Raw genomic sequence first — 20,178 nt, 5'->3', positions numbered from 1 at the left:
AAAATTTTGTACAAACTTGTCTCAGTAAGATGTAAATGCCCTTTAAAGAGCACTTAACTCTGGATCTGCTCCGTTCCTGTGCCCCAGGGCTGTGCAGGCACCAAATGCCCACTTCTCCACCGAGCTCCGTGTATTGGAACAGCAGTGTCCAAAAGGGCTTGGGGAGCCCAGCACAAGGTAAGAGAGCCTGGGAAGGAGGTGAATAGAGAGACAGCCTTCAGCCCTCTTCCCAAACCATCCTCACACATCTTACAGGGACTCCTTCTCGGCCACAATAAACCAGAAGCACTCACTCCAAACGGAGGATATCTGAATCCCCACCACCGATCGCTCCCTCGCTCGCCAGCCGGTTCCTATAACTATGTCAGCATCGCTGAGAGTTCAAACAATCTCTTTAATTGTTGTCCAGATGGCATTCCTGTAATTCTAATTTGTTGGCAGCCAATCACACTTTATTTATACTCCCTTGCTGTAAGGATTCTTCCCTCTGAGATGATGCTCAGTATTACATTTTAGGAGCAGGGGCTACAGTTGAACCTCTCCCTGCTGGCCCCGATGCCCTGCACAGTGAGGATATGGGATGGGGTAACAGAACCCAGGAACCCTTCCCAAGATGTGCACCCCAACATCATTTGTTGCACTGTTAATCCACCTGCCAGGCCCTGCTCCTTGGGAAGGGCGCTGTCTGGAGCGAATCACACCTTGCAACAACTTCATACGATGCAAAATATTAATGCTGTGCTCATTTTTATGGTTTGCTTGTTTGTTTGTTTTCAATGGAGTCTACTTCATACCTGAAACTATCGAGTCCCAAGGAAACCCACACTGTCATCACAATGCACAACTGGAACGTCAGCAGAAGGAGCTCGGTAGAGTCAGGGATACAGCTGCTTCTGTCCACAGAAGGATCTGCATAGTGATGCTGCAGTTTTATATTCAGAGGCATGAAACACTATTAAAGCCCAATATAAAACATAAATTACTCCATTTCCAGCCATGATCACTCACAGCGGAGACAATGTGGATGAGCCTCTCTTTTAAAACAGAACTCTGTGAAAGAGAAAGGGAGCTTGATACAGTCTCAGGCAGTTAATTAACGGGCTGCTCACTGGAGCCTGTGCCTATGCCTAGAACCCAGCCAGCAACACAACCCCCACGTCCCAGGGCACTCCTTGCATCCCCAGCCCCAGCACCATGGTGCTCTCCCTGCAGTTTCTCTCCCATCCCACTTCCCCAAGTGTTTTTTTTATCATGGGCAAAGTGCCGAGCAGAGCAGATGCAGCCCTGTTGCTGCTCCATGACTCAGGCAAGTGACTAATGCCTGTCCCTTCGGGTTTCCCTCCTCAAGCACACTGCTGCTCCACCTCACCTGGGACCAAAGACATATCAGGCACCACGGCCTCAATTCTGGACACACTTTCCATAGGGCTGGAACAGCACAGCTGCATAGCCAACGTGTGACCATCCTGCATCCCCCCACTCCAATGTGCACCCAGCTCCAGGCGCAGGGCAGAGGTGGGGGCACGCTGCTGTGCAGCCCCAGTGCCCTTCCAGCTGCTCCTTGCTGCCTGCACTGTTGGCATGCAGGAGCCAACTGTTAAATTTAAAATCCATATGGGCATCATTTATCCATGCCCTTTAATTATTTCAAGGGCTGCTTTCCAATGTACTCTCACTGCTGACTTCTAAGCTGGAGCCTAGGAAACAGGGACCCAGCAGAGAGCTCCTGCAGGTGGCAGGAACCAGGTAAACACATCCTGCAACGTGGGGCACAAGCTGCAGTGATCCCTGGATCGTTGGGATCACCAGATTCTCACCTCAAAGATGACTTGCAGGCAGCACTTCTGCCCCATTGCTCCGAACGCTCCCCTGGTGTTTCCACTTGGGACAGGCAAAGCCATGCACTGCTATTTCCACTTGGGTTGTCAGCCTTAGGGACTGCATCTGACTGGTGTCTACAAGCAGGAAAAAAACCATTTCCCAACCTAGAGAAAGCCATGCATGTGGCACAGACCCCACCTGCGTGGTTGGGGGGCTGCACAGTCTGAGCCAGCAGACGTCCATAATGATCCTGATGCTGCATAGTGACATAGCTTCTGCATGGGCATGGCAGACTGCAGGGAAATCTGGGTCACCTAAGGATTTATCGTGATGTCTTTCTGGACAGATAGCTGCTGCTGTGGTCCACATGTGGGTTTTCTCTGCAAAGCACTCAGACTGTAATGCATTTCACAGACACTTTCTGCAAAGCCTGCTTAGAATGCATGTGCCTTCCTTCAGGTGATATTTGTCAGATTCCTACTATGGAAATGTTTTTACCTCCTGACAATACTCTTTAGATAGTGCCTATGGAGGTGGATGACTCAAGCCTGACTCGATGATTTCCATCCACCATTTTTTATTAAAAATACCCCTAGCAGTTTGCAGTGTGAGGACAGAAGCCTAAAAGGAATATGGAAACCACAGAGCATGCACAAACCGTGCCACAATTTTAGTCACCCAACAACAGACGGAAAATCTATATGTAAAGCAGTTCCTCACAGCCCTGATTTATAATCTGATGCCTGGAAATCGCTACGCATACGGCAATAACTTCCATCCGAGAGCCTGCTGCTCTCCGTGGTCCCTCAGAGCCGGGTTACGGATGGCCTGCCACTTCCAACCTCATCATTTGCTCGGTGTAACCACGTTAAGCATCGCCTAATACAGCTTCCAGTGACTCAATTCCCTCTGTGACAGTGACAGCTTCCAAACCCCTCCTGCTACTACGGAACCACGAACAGTAAAGACAGCACCACAAACAAGCAAGCCGTTGGTGTGACCTGCCATCTCTCTGGCCTCTTCCCTCATTGCCAGTGTAGTATTTAGAGCAGGATGGAGGAAAATAGAGCAGAGTCGAAGCTGACAGATGGCTGATGCAAAGTTTTCATAGAGGAAAATAACTGATGGGAGGAGAGCAGCACACTGTTATGAACGGTGTGTGTTCATGCAAAGAAAAAAAAACAAAAAACAGACTCCTTCCCTCTCTATATTGCTTTAAGACAGAAATATTTTCCATTTCCCAATCTCCACATTATCCTTCGTCCATAGCAGCAGCAATGCCATGCCCCAGCCACACAGCACTGCCCTGCAGCATCCCGGAGACAACACACCTGCAGACACCCTTCACAACACAAGCAGTGTAGAGATGTGCAATGCCAGATGTGAAAAAATGGGCTGGGGACAACCCGACACTTGCTAGAGCCTCCAGTGAGTGGATGGGTACTGAAAATTCCCATTAACTTCCTCAGAAAGTGCATTTAACCTTTAATGCTCGAACACGTGAGCCTGGAATTTGCCAGCAGGCTGGGACTGCCTTGGGATTCCACTCTCACTGACAAAAGAACCACAGGAATTAGGCATCTCTTTCCCAGTCTACGTGATTAGAAGCAAATACATCATTGGCACAGAGCTATCACAGCTTAATACATCCACAAAGCTCCCATACATTAACTTCTCAACAAAGAACACTTTGTTGTTCACTCTGAAATAATTCAAGCTTGAGGGCAAAAAAGCCTACTGTGATTTGGGTTTGGACAGTGAGCAGTGGGCCTTCACCCATTCCCAGCACACCCTGGCACTGTGCTGGTACCAGTAACAAATCCCAGTAAGACAGCACCTGTTGACCTGAAGTTACATATGATTTCCAGTGGCAAGGTGTGCTCTGGTAGATACGCACAGAAAAGCATATCCAGCATCTTAGGCCACTCTGGCTTAGTGGATGTGAATCAATTCAGTGCCACTTCTGCATTCACAGGTGGGGAAAAAACAGCCTGAGGTTGAGCTCTTCTCTGCTGAGCTGAGAACTGGGGCATATCTTCATGGCAGAGATATAAAGCCCTTGAAGATAGGTGTTTGTAAAGCAAAAGGCTGTCAGAAAAAAGAATATACATAACTAAATTGTAACGTGAAGCCCGTGCTTAACAGACAGAGAATGAATGGATGACTAGTTAAAGAGCTCTAACCATTCTGAAGAACAAGGGGGATACTCTTTGTGAGCAGAGATGAATGAAATCTGCTCTCCAATTCAGCAGCATGGTTATAATAGGGCACAGACCAAATTAAACGGATGCAGCACTCACATTAGCGGCGACTCGATTGCTGCCTTCTCAAAAGGCAGCTCCTCTACGCCTAATTCACTTCATTTGCTGCTAATTAACGGAGGTGACCCACGGTGTCTCAGGGGCTGGTTTCTCCCTGGGGACAGAGTGCTCCTGTACCACTGCTCCCATCCAGAGCTGCCATGGGACATGATGCTGAAGGACACCACCCAACATGGGAAGGGCAGAAATGGGATGGAGCTTCTGCACATGAGCTTCCTTCCCACATCCTGCAGCCTGAGCAGGGACAACAGCTACATTACATCTTGCAACAAGATTTACCATCTGTAGGATGCACAGAATCGGAGCCAGTTCCCCCAGCTGGCCAGCTCCAGCTTCAAGCACAGCCTCAGTGTCCCAGGAGAAGTGCCCAGAGGATGCTTCAACAGTCTCTGTGTCCTCTGGGTGCCAGCTCAGCAATGACAGAGCTTGTCATGTCTCTCATCTCACCTCAACCGCTTCCAGTGCACACTGGGAGGAAGAGAAGCAGGGACAAATACCCCAAAACATCCTTTTTCTACTTTAGATAAGTTATTGTCAAGCTTGCAAAATCAAAGCCAAAGGTTTAGAGTTAAAAAACCTCAAGAAGTACAGTCTGATTCACTGAAGTGTAGGTGAAATGGGGGAGGGAGGATAGAAATGTTGCCCTGTTCTGCCAAAACGCCTCCAACCTGTCCTGGAAGGACCATTTCCACCTTGCACCATTCCCTTGCTCATTCATCCATCAAGTTATCCATCGAGACCACTGACTGTCATCACAGCTCACACCAAATGTCCACTGGGAAGCAAACCAAGAGCTTCAATTAGTTCCAACACCCTCAAAGACCAGCTGTCAACAACATTAACTGCTGCTCCAAAACGACCCTGGTGAGCCACAAATTGTCTGGAAAAGAGACCTTCCCATCACAAACCAGACTGGGAGTCTACCCAACCTCCCAGACTGTCTGCAGGGAGAGGGGACAAGCAGCAAACAATCTGTAGGGGAGAAACTGTGGAGGTCCTCCAGGCAGCAGATGTGGGTGACCTCCCCGATGGCCTTTGCCAGTCCATGCCCAGTCTGTGCTCCACATCACTGACCTGGAAAAGGGAATTTTAAAGCTCTTCCCAGTTCCCGAAGCCACAAGCCACTTCTGTGTGCTTCATTACGCTGAGAAACAAAGAGAAACCTTTCAAAGGCCACAGAGCTAACAAAAAGAATTGCCCAGGAAGACAGACTCTGCTTCGAAGGCTCCCAGGGAAAGGCTGAAGACAACAGAAAACAGCCACTCCAACTTTTCTTTTGTAAAGTTTCTCCCAGAAATAAAGAAAGCAGCCTTACTCTTACAAAAGCTGCCTTATTTCCAGGCAGAAGGGCAAAGCAGAGGTTACCCTCAGCCTCCAGCTCAGCACACAGCTTTGGTCAGGGAGCTCTCTCTCTCCCAGCTCTGGTGGGCCATCTCCCTTCTAACCTTTACTGGGAGAACACCTTTCAGATTATTGCACGTCAGTGCTGATGATAAGGTGAGAACGAGCTCTTTCCATCTTGAAACCCCCAGGAAAACTGCAGGGACATCACTCACCATCCAGTTCCTCCACAGAGATGTTGGCAAGCTGCTCGCTGTCACTGCCAGCAGAGAGCGATCGGTTCAGGTAGTTGCCTTTGTACAACAAGCCAGCTGTTACATGGTGGAATGGCATCTTTTCCCTGGGCACAAGAGAAAACAGGAAAGAAAGGCTGATTTTAATGATTTCTCATGGCTCGCTCGGAGCAGTGCCATAGCCTGCCTTGGAGGAGATGCCTCCCAGCCCAACGTCTTCTGCATCCTACACCACGGAAAGAGCATCAGAGTCAGGTGCACGACTGATGGATTGCAGATTAAATTTAGGTCTGAAGCAGGAGCTAAACGAACGGGGAAAAAAAGCAGCAGCTTCTTCTTTATGCAGGACAAGAGTCAGCAGAGATAGAGCAGCAGCCTTGTAGTAAAATATGAGTCCCTAACACTCACACTGCAGCTTTCAGTACAGAGATTTAGCATTTGATAATAATAATATAGTGCATCAGGGTGTACACAGCTATGCAATTACGAGGCACAGTGCATGGCTGTCAGAGCCACTCATGGACCCTGCTCTGGAGCACCCAGAGCTGGGGGCACCCGCTCAGCCCCCACCCACAGCACCCGCTGCAGCGAGTGCCTCCTTCCAGGCTGCAAGAGGAAAATTCCCACTCGAGCAAGGCCCAGTGAAGAACATTTTCATTTCACAAACATGACAGCAAAGGAAAAATACTGCTCAATGGGATACTGGAGCGGGAAAGTGTTTGCAAACTTAGCAGGTATAAACACCGCTGCCTAGTGAAGGGCAGCCATCTGCACAGACAAAAGTGGAAGCTACTGTCAGCAGCACTTACACATTGATTTAGGATACAGAAGAAAGAGGCAAGTTTGCCAAAGTCAATTGAAATATTAAGAGGCAGATCTGTCATCTCCTTGGCTGGTTTCAATCAGCGCAGCCTATCATGGATCTATTGCATTTTGTATTGCAAACATCAACCCAGAAAGCCAGCAGAGCCACACACCCAGCACCACCAAGGGCTTGATGCTTACAGGGCAGCTTTGGCAGCCCACAGCTCTGCACACTTGCCGGGATGTGGCCCCTTCTGTAGCCATCTCCAAGGACATGCTCACCCTGTTGTGCCAAGACATTGGGATTTTCAGCCTTAAAGAGGTAAGTGCCACCTACAGCATCACTCCCCAGCCAACACTGCCATTATGAAGATAACCTGACTCTTTCACAGCCCTGTGTTCCCACCACAGTCAATAAAACAAATATAAATATACCCACATCTATGGACTACTCAGTAACAAATGAAGTGTTGCCTCACTGAGTTAGTAAAAGCTTTAATGGACTCACCCAGAGCAAACCAACCCTGACAGAGAGGGAAGGAAAGCCACGAGGTTCCTCTTGCGCTGCTCAGCACGTCTCCCTAGAATCTCTCTCGCAGTAATTATGTAAATAAATCCTAATCGTAATTTTAAGTATTTTTATTTGGGAGCCAGCTTCTTCAGCAGCACATTAGAAACCGTAAACAAGGTTTTCTTTTTCATTAGGCGCATCTCTAATTTCCCAGCACTTGCCAATTAATGCACTTGGTTCTGATGGATGCTCGCTCTGACACGTTGCTCAGCACGACGGGGTCTTTCCCCCCTGCGGGATGGCACGGGGCTGCCGCTGTCCCTGGTGCTGCCCTGCACCCCATAGCAGTGCTGGGGAGGCTTTCTGCACACCCTCGTGGCTTCCCAGCCCCTCCATACAGCGCTCAGACAGCAATCGATCCGCGCTTTCTCTCCATAAGCACGAGCCCGATGGAAAAGCGATCGCACTGCTTTTCAAACGCCGGCCAAATTCAAGAGAGATTTAACTGGGGCTGGGGCACTGGGACCGTGCCGGAGGGACGGTGCTGTATGCACGGAGGCACTACTGACATCCCTCTCACTTCTACAAGCATTAAAAAAATACATAAAAAAGCAACAATACAACAACACGTCTCCCCCTGAGGGGAGACGTGCTCAAAATCAGCCCCTGCCTCGGGTCCAGTAATGCATTTTAATATACCAGGAGGGACCCATGATATCCCAGAGTGAGAAATCCGGGATTAATTCCACCACCTAGAAATGTTATTATTTAAAAAGTCCAGTATTATTCAACAGAAGCACCGCAGAGCTTTTTCAGCCTGCCTCTAGCTCTAAGGAGAGCTGCTCGGCGCCAGCCCCACAGCCCCACTCCCGTATAAAGGAACTGGTGTGATGGGTTGTACCCTGTGCCATGGTGATGCCCAAAGGCAGCAATATCTGTGCTGGACTGTGGGGTACTGAGTGCTTCCCCCAACTCCTCTGGATGGGAGCAGGGGGTATGCTTAGGCTTCAGCCCCACACACAGTGCTGTACAAGCCCTTCAGTAGGCAGGAGAGCAGCACTTTACATCCCAACAGATCTATTTCCCACCAACCATGCTGCATGCTGAAAGCAGTCTCGAAGACATAACAGGATTTTGAAGCAACAAAACTCCCTGAATAGTACCATCTCCTTGAAAGCACTGACATTTAACCCAGAAACCCTCAAAGAACCCACGAATGTGGATATGGAAACGTTACCATGCACACTGTCAAGGTTTGGGTCCCCATGCCAGGCTCACCAGCAGTTACGGACCTGTTACACCCAGCACGGCCAGCCCTTCTCTTCCAGCACAACCACATTGGTGAGATTTACAAGATGTTTGCAAGCAATTTGCTATCAGAAAAAAAAGGGCAGCAACACGATGCTCATGTACTGCACTCGCCCCATTTTGCATTCTTCCCAAGCTCTTGTGATATGTTTTGTAAGAAGGCTTTCAGATCCAATTGAAAATCCACACCACAACTAAATAGGAAGGTTTAGCTTAAACATCAGTGAATGAGATGGAATCGGGATCAATTTGTATCGATCTTGGATGCCCCTTGGTAGTTACCAATTTGAGAAAGATTTCTTGCTAACCTCTTACCCATCTCTTCTTACGTGATGCACACAATGATGCCCCAGGGTTGATCCTGGTTTTATGGCCTCAGGCACATAACAACAAACATCAACTGCACTTCCTAACCTGGACCACACACACATTTTCTCTGTCCAGCTGTAACGTGGAGGCTGCCCATCTGGTGGTATGGCATCTGAGCTAACAGGTCCCCATCCTGGATGCTCATTGATCCCACAGCCACCAGTATGCAGGTCTCATATGGAGCAGGCAGAAAGGGCATGGGTGGGAATGTGGTAAAAACTCTACCATAAACCCAGCTGAAGTTGAGCAAGGGGTTCAAGATGGTGGAATGGAAAACACGCAGGCGTGGAAAGAGCACATGTGAAGTGAAATAGTGTCAGTTATTTAGTGGTTGGCAACCCTGCCCACAGCAGAGGGTTGGAACTGAATCTTTAAGGTCCCCTTCAACCTAAGCCACTCTATGATTCCTAGGGATAAAAAATACGGGACTACATAGAAAATCTATGAAGCAACTAAACAGGGAAATCTAACAGTATCTACAAGCCCTCCAGCTCCACTCTAAAAGCCTTTAAAAACTCATCAGGTGAAGTAATGGCATTAAAGATGATTCTCCCTGTATCAAGCAACATGACTACACCTAAGGCAAACAGAGGGGTGACTTCCAAACAATTCTCTCCTTTTCCCCAGAGCTGAACATTACCCTTCCAGGCAGTCTGTGCAACAGTATATGCTTTCAAAAAGATCCAAAGGGAAGAGCAGAATGCTATGTACTACCTGGGCAGTCCCCAGGCAGTTTGATCCTTCGTGTTCCAGGCACAACCCCCCACTCAGGGAACACACCCACAGAGCCTGACTGCTTTGTGATCTGCTCTCCCACCCCTGAGCCCGCACAGGAATCTCTCATTTTCCCCCAACCACAGAGCAGATGCGGCTGCAGCCAGGAGCAATGGAGCTGGACTACGTCCACACGTCTGCTCATGGCCAACACACTCAAGGGAAAGCAAGTCAAGCATTTTGCTGCAGACAGGTGGCTTTGGCAATGTCCTGCTGCTAGAAAGAGCACTAAGTCACTCCATCCCTTATTTCCCTGTGTTCTCTAAGTGCCTCCAATGCATGATGAGCCCAACATACCAAAGGAAAGACCCAAAGAGTCTCATCTGGTCAAGGGGAGGAGCTCTGAGGATGTTGGGAAGGGGCACTGGGAATTTAAGCCTCTGCAGAGGAATGCAGAAGTCTTGTTTAATCAGTCTCAACTCAGGTGTGTAAGGAGACCTGGGAAGGAAAAGCACACTCAGGCAGATGGCTCTTCTGTAGCTACAAAATCAATGTGAGTGGGTCTCAGAAGGTTGCCTTGGGATTGAGAAAAATAAGGTCTGCTGCATAATGAGCCTCTAAAGGAAAGCCCTAAAATAGATGCTCCCAGGGAGAGACTTTGAGGAAGTTTGTATTCCCTAGCTATTGATAACAATAAAGTCAAATCACCCACACCACATGGAAAGGTGCTTTAGGGCTGTATATAAACAGATCTTTTTCAGGAAGAGAAAGGCACAAACTTCCCCTGCACAGAGCCATACACACACTGGGCCAGCTCTGGAAGCCAAATTTCCTCTGTCTTCAGTGCAAAGTCATTGGGCTGCAAGTGCAAATGAGTCCCAAAGCTTTCTCTGTTGTTTACTTCTGGCAAACAGAAGAAATCCCACTTCCTGGGAGCAGAGCTGCCTTATCCACACGTGCCCCCACTTTTATCACACAATATATGGCATTCATGTGGATGGGGTTATCTGTCAGTATTAGCCTAAGGAAACACTTCCCTATTTAGGATAACGACCAAGAAAATTGAGATCTCCACCTTGCTGGAGGGGATACCAGCAATGAACTTCCCTCTGGTGATCAGTGAGTAAAAGGACTTTACAAACCTTGGACCACTTTCAGCATTTAAGGATGTAACTGTGGAAAAAAGTCCTCTGAAATGAAGAAAACAAGCACTGAGTGACAAGCGTAATAGATGCAGTGCAAAGAGGCATTTTGCAAGCCACCAACTTCCAGGATGGAAGACTACAAAACACTTCAGATGGCTCTGAGCGGCTTTATTATCCACCTTCTCCAGGAAATCTCACAATTAAGAAGAAGAAGGTCACTTTAGAAGGCATCACATTGCTAAACTACTGAAGCCACGCTGCTGCCTTTGAATCCTGCAGAAAGGAAGAGCTGCAGATGCTGGGTCAAGTATAAAATAATGCATCTCTGAATACTGAACATGCGGGAACACAATGGGACAGCTTTAAATCACAGTTGCTGTTATTTTTTAACTATGGCTCAAAGTGATCCTCAGCTCAGCCCACCAGGAAGGGAGGGCTGCAGGGACACGACAGCTCCACCCCAGGGCAGGCACATCGCAGCCAAGGGTACAGAGATGCCTTTCCACTCTGAAAGAGGCTTCAAGCTCCCACCACACCCAACTCACCCACACTCCACCCATTCACACAACCTCATCTCAGACCCCAGATTCATCCCCATCTATCAAGCTGTTTAGCTTCCTTCTCCAACTTTCTGCCTCTGGCTGCAGGGATGGAGCTCAGACCAAATTTCATACAAAGTGAAGTTGTATTTCATAGAATCATAGAATCACAGAATTGTTGAGGTTGTAAAAGACATCTAAGATCACCAATTCCAACCCCATCCCACCCCCACCATGCCCCCTGATCACATCCCTCGGTGTCACATCTCCATGGTTCTGGAATACCTCCAGGGACGGTGACCCCAACACCTCCCTGGGCAGCCGTGCCACTGCATCACTGCTCTTTGTAAGTTTTTCCTAATGTCCAACCTGAACCTCCCCATGACACAACCTGAGGCTGCATCCTCTCATCCTATTGACTGAGAGTTTCTGAGTTGCTATGAAAAAGCAAAACAAAACAAAAAAAACAATGAAATATAATCTCTCAATATTTCCCTCTCCCATCCTCTGAAAATTCAGATGGGAACTAGGTATGGAGCTTTGCCCCTGGTGTGCCACCTCCCAGCCCCTGCCATTGGGGCAGCTCCTGTACAGGAGGGCAGGATCTGTAGCGTGCATCAGGCTGCCAAGAAGACAAAAAGACTGTTTATGAACATGATCGGAGTTTATGAGAGGAAAAAACACAGGCTACTAAAAAGCTTTAAAATCTAAAGGAGAAAGACTTCAACAGTGGGAAGCTGAGGCTGTAAAGATGCAAATTGGAAATTAAGCAAGGGTTTTTAATGGTGATGGTGATTAACCGTTGGAACGAAGCACCAGGCCAAGTGACACATTGCTGTCTCCCAGACAGGAGCAGATGTCTCGCTGGAAGACACACGTTAGCCAAGCACGAGCTCCTGAGCTCCGAGCTGAAGGTAGGCAAGGAAATCTGATGTCCCCATCCCCAGAGGCGCCCAAGGCCATGGATGGGTCCTGGGCACCCTAAGCTGGTGGGGGGCACCCAGTCCATGGCAGGGGTTGGAAATGGATGATCTTTAAGGTCTCTTCCAACCCAGCCATTGTTGACAATACGTCTTGCTCTTCCACCTTCAACTGTTGGCTGTCTGCCTATCAGGCGTCCCGAGGACAGCTCTCTGAGTGCGCTCCTGTTCCCTTACTCACGTCCAGTTGCACTCACTTCACACGCATAAATCAGACATGAAGACATTATTAGAAGCAATTGCTGGCACCCTCAGCACGCTGAGCAAGCAGCCTATTTGAGAAAACAATATACAATGGATTATTCATAACAGACTGAGTGCGTCACAGATGAGTAATTATAAACATGAAATATATCAATAATGACAATTTTTACGGCAGCTTTAACAAAGTAACACACTACAAATAGCCTGTTGGTTGCTTATGTATTATTAATGCAACGCCAAAACATTTAGTTTTTTTAATAGGACAATTAATTACTCCTAATAAATGTGGTCTATGCCAGGCCTCTTCTTTAAAGGAGGCTCTGGACATCTGGTGAGGGCTCATTTTTAACAGCACTGGCTGCCGGTTCCTACAGAAAGTTTCCTTTAAGCTATGAGAATGGGAGCCATCAACATATATAAATGAGACAGAAAGTAATTAAAGCGGCAAGGATAATCACAACACTGCCACAATTCTATTAAAACTCGAGGTGGATCACAGTAGAAGTTTCAAACCAAGACTCACTCTGAGCATTTCTCCACTCCAAGCACCCAGGGCCATTCGTTTGAAACCAACCACAGCACTGGTTGGCCGCTCATGAGAAGACAGACAAAACCAGAGCACCTCATCCTTTAAGACCTCGATTCAAAGGCACCAGACTCCACCAGAGAGCAGCTCAGCAGCCTCAAGGAGGACTGTGCTTCCTTCTTTTTGGGCTACCGGTCTTTGGAAGATGAGAGCAAAGCTGTTCCAAGAAACCAAAATGATCGTTTCCTGCTGGAGCGCAGTATTTAGCTCTTGGGGTAGCACAAATTACAGCATCTTTCTTTTTATGTCAGTATTTATTTGAAGGGAATGTACAACAGAAATCTGAGGCTGGTTGTATTTTAAACCCACGAGCGCTCTGTAAACAAGCTAGACCCAGAGAGATTTGCGTGTTCCTTCTTGAAACATAAGGAGAACCACTGAGACTGAATAATTGAAAACAGTTACGGAGACGTCATTTTCTTGTTTTCCCTGGGATTTGCTCTGGAGCTGGCTGCTCCCAGCCCCACTACCTGGCAGGAATGATCAACTGTTTGAAATCTCATCTGCATAATGGTTGACAGCTCTCCATGGGGAACCACTGCTGTGGAAGAGGTCGCCAGTACGCAGAAAAAAAAAGCGCAGAGAGGGCATTTTTCTTCAACTGCAGTTTTTAAAAGGAGTCAGAACAATGAACGTAGAGAGACATCCTAAAGAACAGACTGCTGTGACATTTCTGGGAGCATCTTTTTTCTAGACAGGTCCCCACACCCTTGCAAATGAGCTGCACAAATATGCCCAGGCTTCTAAACACATCCCGAGGGCTGCAGCGAGCAGGGGTGTGACAGCAAAACTCCCCATCCTTTCACCTTCTGAGCCCCCAAAGAGCTGTGGGTGTCCTGCTCATTGCAGGGGAGTTGGACTAGATGACCTTAAGGGTCCCTTCCAACTCAATTTATGCTATGCTATGCTATGCTGTGCTACGCTATGCTATTCTGTCTGCTGGGACAGGCTGCAAGCATCAGCAGCACTCGCCCAAGCAAAGAGCTTATTTGCTTAGCTGTTTGCCTACAGCTTTGCAGGACTGGGTAACCCTTTGATATGATCCTGGTACCTACGCAAACAGAGGAGAATGAAGAAAACCTCATTAAACCGGATCAATCCCAAAGTCTCATTAACTTCTGCGGGGCTCTGCCCTACTAACCCCTTTGCAGAATCAGGCCCTGGGCCGTATGCACGCAAAGACAATTTGGGTTAGAAAGGAATTAAGGGAAATGGAAGCAGGATGACAGGGGTGTCCGTTCCCTCTGCTATCCCACCGAGCACAGGATTCAGTCGAGCAGCTCCCTGCCTCCTGGACTCCCTCTCACGTTACAGTTTCATGTGAATGAAAGACCCCAAGGAAACTGCTAGCATACACACACTCTTCCCACACACGTGCCCCCACCAAAGCTATGGGTCACAGCACAGCACCCAAATCCCTGTGCGGGGTAAAGCCCCCAGCAGTGCTGTATGGCACATGGAAGTCTGTGCTGCTCAGAAGCCTAAGCTGGGAGCAGATGACAGCACACAGCTAAGGTTTGCTTTGAGCACACTGCAAAAATGTATATACAATTATGTCCCTGAGCCTCCACAGGCAGATATTAAGCTCAAGGAACAAAGGGCACTTTTAGAGCCATCCACCAGATTGCTGTGAGCCATCCCATACCCATGGACTTCAGGTTGAACAAAGTCCACACTGCAGCCACAATTACTGCTGCTTAACGCCTTCAATTGGAGAAATATTTTCAGGTTTGTGTGCTTTTATCAAAGTAGGCTGCCTTTAATTAAAAGCAGACCTGTGAAGCAGTTTGTTTCTGTTGCCCTCCTTCCCAAGCACTATTGCATAATGCCCTCTGTATTCACTTCAGTTTCTTGCTTACACTTTTTACACTAAAAACACCATGAAATATCTTCCGAGTCCTGCAAAGCACTGACTGATCTACAGCTGTAGACTGCACAAAGCTGAGTAAAACTGACGTGGCACTGTTTACAGGAGCCATAGAAAAACACTTTGGTTTGCCTTAGCGATCCACCTGGTTAAAACAAACGCTCCCAAAGCCATCCTGCATCCCCAATGTATCCTGAAAAGGCTCTGACTGCTTTGCTTTACACCCCCTAATAGATTGCCTGCCATATTTCACTCCAAATCAATAAAGTTATATGTGCACCAATCGACTAAAATGATGTTTACTGGTATTGCTAATACACATCGTTTCTCACTGGGTATTCTGCTCAGCTTACAATAACCCCACACAATAAAACATGCATAGTAAGATCACTTCACTGTTGGTCAGACAACAATTTGACTTAGGAATTAGGTCATTTGGAGTGAAATAAAATGTGAGGGCTAGCATTGCATGGTAACTTACAGAGGACTGCTTCCTGGAGGCTGCATGAGACACACGGGACCTGCCAGAGTGCATCAGACACGGCTGGGAAGGAAAGCTGGGACAAGCGTCCACAAAAACGCTGTTTGTATACACATCTGTGCTGATAGATATCCATACATCACGATATGGTGGGAACAAGCTGCATCAGCACAATCCTCCAGCACGTCACAGCCAGGTAGAAACTGCCTGATCATGAAGTCAGAGCATGAGCACAGCGAGAGGAGGTGCAGCCGAGATGGGAAAAGATTTTCTCTAAATTGCCATGGGTATAGGTGATGTCCATAAGTTTTGGTGGGTATGGTTGTTCGGTTTGGCTGCCTTTTCCTTTTTCCTTCTGCCAGACTCAGTAACAAGGAGATCCTCCAGAAGTGCTTTTGCTCACCGATGCAACCCAGCAGTTCACAGGACTGAGCCCTGCCTTGGTGCTGCCCCAGAGGGCAGGAGGTGTGAGACCCCAGAGTGCACACCTCCTGGGGGAGAGAGCCTTCCCAGGCATATCCCAGGGCTCAGCCACAAGTGCCACATAGAGAGATTTATCTACAGGTACGGTGTGTGCTCTGAGCAAATGGGTAAGGACATACCATGACTCCAAAAAGTGAAAAAATCATGCAATATCCCAAATTGGAAGGGACCGCTAGGGGTTATCGAGTCCAACTCCTGGCTCCACAAAGGACCACCTGAATAAAGCTTCTTGGCAGAAATAGCCACAGCACCATTGCATGCATGCCAGTGGGGAAAGGATGAGCACAAAGACCCCCTCCGTGCCCTTATCAGACAGCTGGGGTATCCCCTAGGTGAGAAAGGGACAGTAATGGGAGCCCTTACCTGATCACGGTGATATCCCCAGCCACCAGCACACCTACGGCAGCGGGCTCTCATCAGGCACCACACAGCTGCCAGATCACTTCAGGTCACCAAATTTCACAGCCATAAGCAGAGAGGAAAAAAAAAACGAACACAAAAACACAAAAACCCAACCCCAAAACCAAACAAAACTGCCCCCAAACACACAGCGTGACCCAAACGATATCCCTGCAACAGTGTTCTTGTTGCAAATAAGATGTGATGAAGGAGGGGTTTTTACTCGCAACGAGGCATCATATGGAGCTTAATCACAGGCAGTTACGTATATGGTGCTTTTGGCCTTCAATCAAGTGTGTCATTTCAGTGGCAGCTGCCTACGTGATGCAAGCAACCTGGGCGACCCAGCGCTTTGCCAATCACAGCCTCGTACAGCTACTGCACAGGGAACAATGGGGAAATTCCATTTCCCACACAGCAAGGAGGACGGAGTGGCACCCATTGAGCAGCCCTGCATCTCTCCTCCACGCTGCACAGCCCGCCTGCACCCAGCTCCCCTTCCACCACCACTCCTCCCAGAACCATCTCCATCCCAACCGCCTCTGGAGCCATCAGAGTGGAGTGGAGCTCTCAGGATGCCGGGGGGAGGGGGAGCTGCATGGAAACAGTGCAACTCAGTGGGTGGATAAGGTGTGAGCTGCGGGTGAGTGAGTACACAGTTCACACTCAGGACACCACAAAGTGCTCAGCCTTCCTTGGTGCATCCCTTCAGGTGGGTACAGCAGGCAGCAATCACTGCAAACCGTATATTAAATCTGGCAGTGGGAGTTATCTCTGCCATACAACGAGGCTGAATGCATCAAATCCAATTCCAGGAGACCACACTCTCTTCGGGAGTCCTCCGACAGCGGTGTCAGCCGGTGCTTAGGGCCAAGTCCCCCACTGCATCACATGCATTCATTGATTTTGACACTCATTAAGATCCGACTACTCCATCAGCGGATGCTCCCTGTGCTCGGGGATCTCTGCTCTTACCTAACTCCAACGGAGCAGGGCACCACAGCGGTACCCTATTACATCACTGCGCTCAGGTGGGGAGAGGGCCTCCAAATTAAAGAGGGGCTTGGAGGCAGCACACCACTGCCACACCACTCCATGGCAACTCGTGTGCCCACAGCCAGGGAGGAAAAAATAAAACCAAAGCCACCGCAACACCCGAACCACAGCACAGCACCAAGCAGGGAGAGGGGACACCAGCAGCATCTCGCTGCCTTCGGGGGGGGGGGTCCAACAGGTCGGTGGCACACAGAGCACTGGGTACCCTCAGGAGCCCTCCATCCCCATTTCTGGAGCCCCCCTGGCCCGGACTCACCTCTCCACCAGCTGGCTCCGCCGCTACAGGTTTGCTTGGCTCCTCGGCCCCCCCCCTCCAGATCGCTCCTGGCCGAGTTATGAAAAGGGGGAGGTGGGGGGGCGGGGGGGGTGCGGGAGGAGGCAGAGAGCTGGGTGGTGAGGGTGGCTGGTGCAGTGGGGAAACAGTGTAAAAAAGGAAAGAGGGAAAAGAGGGGATGGGGGGAAAAATGGGGGGAAAGGAAAAGGAAAGGGATAAAGGAGGGGAGAAAGGGATAAGGGAAGGGGAAAGGGGAAAAAGGAGGGGGGAAAGAGAGGGGAAGGAGGAAGAAGAGGAAAGAGGGAAAAAGAGGGGGAAAGGGGAAAATGAGAGAAAGGGGAATATAAGGGAAAAAATAAGGGAAAGGGAAAAAGGAGAGGGAAAAAGAAGGGGAAGGGGGGAAAAGAGTAAAAAGGGGAAAATGGACAAAGGAGGAGGAGGGGAAGAAGGGGGAAATGGAGGGAAAGGAGGAGAAGGGGTGAAAGGGGAAAAATGGGAGAAGGTGGGAAAGGAGAAAAGGGGGAAGATGGAAAAAAAAAAAGAGGGGAGGGGGGGAAGCGACAAAAGAAGAAGGAGAAAAAAAGGAGGAGAAAAAAAAAAAAAAGGAAAAAAAAACGGGGTGGGAAAAAAAAATTCAATGTCTCTAACGATGGTGACTGATGCGAGGAGCGGAGGAGAGCGGGGCGGCGCGGCGGGCAGCGCTGCGGCTTCAGCGCCCCATGGCCCCGCAGCCCCGAGCGCAGCGCACAGCCCCGCCGCGCCGCGCCGCGCTCCCCGGCAGCCCCCGGGCAGGGCGGCGGCACAGCGCCCGCCCGGGGCCCACCCTCCGCCGCGGCCCACCTTGCGGCAGGGCCCCCGCTAACCCCTTCCTCTCCGCCGCCTCCGACGCCGCCGCCGCCGCCGCCGCCGCCGCCGCGCAGCCCAGCCGCCCACCCCCGGGGGGAAGGAGAGGGGCCGGGCTCCGCTCGCTCCGGCCCCCGGTTCGTCCCCCTCTTCCTCCCGCGGGTGTGTCGGAGGGTCGGTGGTGGTCGTTTGGGGAAGTTGGCTCGCCTCGCTGAGCTCTCCGGGCGTCTTTTTTATGGTGGTGGGTTTCTTTTTTTTTTGCGGGGGGCGGGAGAGGGGTGTGCTGCTGCCTGGTCTGGCTGTAATGTGGGGTGGTGAGGGTTTTGCCCTGTGCTGGAGGTCCTCAAGGGTGGGTGGGCATCGGGTACCCTGATTTGATGGGAGGTGTCCCTGCCCATGGCACTGGTTGGAAATGGATGTGTTTTAAGGTCCCTTCCAGCCCAACCATTCTATGAAACAGCGATGGAGCTGCATCCACGTGTGCTCCTGTGTGCCACCCTGCAACGCACCCCCAGCCCGCGCATCCCCCTGACCCCCAGCTTGATGCTGACGAGCAGAGCTGCACACCAACCTGGGCAGCCCCAGCTCCCGACTCTTCTGCAAAAGCACAGCAAGTGCACCTTGAAAAGCTGCTCCTCTCCTGCCTGCTGAGCATCACTCTTGGCTTAGCTGAGCTCCAGAGCACCCAGAAGAGTCTTCCCATCCTGCCCTCACCTGCAGACGCTCACCTGGCTGCCTGCTCCCACCTATGGATGCGCCAGAAGCCCACGCACCCTCCTGATATCAACAAGTCCACTGTAGAGCAGTGCCAGAGAAAGGCAGACACAAGCGGGGTAACATCCAGCTCGAGACAGCTTGAGCCAAATACATGGAGATAGGATTAGCTGCCTGCAGAAGGATCTCTGCTTGGAACCAAGTGCTGGGAACTGCCTTTGCAGGGAGCAGGAACAGCCCACTCCTGCAGCCACACCAGCACCGAACCCAAGGGCCAGCAGGACAAGCAGCAGCTCTACAGCATCTCACTCGCATCCCCACCTCCTTCCTTTCAGCTGCGGTGTTTCCCATTTGGGATGTTACCATCAGAAGGAAGGTGACCACCAGCCCAGGAAGAGCTGGCAGAAAGCTTGCTGCTGTGGGTGCTCTCCGTGCCAAGAGGATACACCACCTCTATCGATGCTCAGCCCCTCGTGCTCCAGCAGCTGCTGGGCACCAGCACAGGACTCCTGGATCCCACTCCCCACTCCCAGAATGTTTAACTGGAGCAAAACCTGTGTCGCCCTCTTTGCACCCTTTTCCTTTATCGTTTTCTCCTGATCCACAAATGCACCCCACAAGCGATGTGCTGAGCTCCAGACGGGCTGCTTGAAGCGGGGGCAAAGCCCCTCGTTATTCCCTGCCCTCAGCTAATTTCCTTCCATGCAGCTCTGGAAGACATTAGCCAGAAAGGTTCCAAACTTCACAGCTGAGTACAGTAGCTGGAAAATCCATCAGGGTTCTGTATTTATTATTAAAAATTGTTAAAGGACCACACTCTCATTAAGCCCTAAACATACCCAGAATATCTCCAAATGTGGCTCTGTGCAAACAGGACCAGCCTCCAGCCCTGCACACTTCTTCTTTGGGAGAGAGCAGAGCAGACCACGCCAGACCCCATTGTAGGAACACATCCTCAGGACCCATGGGGTGGTGCCTTATCTGGAAGGGGACGGCTGCGCTGCACTCTTGGAAACGTGCACTCATGTTATATAGTATTGTGTAAATATTATACCATGTACTAGAAACAAGGCAATGTGCTGAAGAAGCAGAAGGGGAGGGGTAGGTGGGTGCCAGGGACCTGCATGGGGACCCGTGCTTCTCATCACCACTAGAGCTGAGTTGTCACCCTCAAGGCATGTGGGT

The 20,178-nt window shown here is 49.9% G+C and overlaps 1 protein-coding gene across 3 annotated transcripts in view; it reads right to left on the bottom strand.

Annotated features, from left to right (window-relative positions):
- Window positions 1–18,293, bottom strand: part of CALN1 (calneuron 1) — a 100,420-nt gene extending 82,127 nt beyond the window's left edge. The window contains exons 1-2 of one of the 3 annotated variants that reach the window (XM_065731698.1): window positions 18,277–18,293; window positions 5,699–5,823 (exon numbers count right to left, since the gene is read on the bottom strand). In XM_065731698.1, the coding sequence (XP_065587770.1) occupies window positions 5,699–5,816 (118 nt within the window). In that variant the 5' untranslated portion in view covers window positions 5,817–5,823; window positions 18,277–18,293. Of the gene's footprint in view, window positions 1–5,698; window positions 5,824–16,070; window positions 16,151–17,418; window positions 17,496–18,276 lie in introns of those variants that run through there. The other 2 variants (XM_065731697.1, XM_065731699.1) reach the window with 2 other exon arrangements.
- Window positions 18,294–20,178: the final 1,885 nt, after the last annotated feature.

This window comes from Cyrtonyx montezumae, unplaced genomic scaffold (genome assembly GCF_038088225.1).
Source record: "Cyrtonyx montezumae isolate F1298 unplaced genomic scaffold, pur_monq_1.0 scaffold_15, whole genome shotgun sequence".
Classification (NCBI taxonomy): domain Eukaryota; kingdom Metazoa; phylum Chordata; class Aves; order Galliformes; family Odontophoridae; genus Cyrtonyx; species Cyrtonyx montezumae.
Note: the sequence above shows the minus strand (reverse complement) of the source record. Positions and strands in the feature narration are given on the sequence as shown.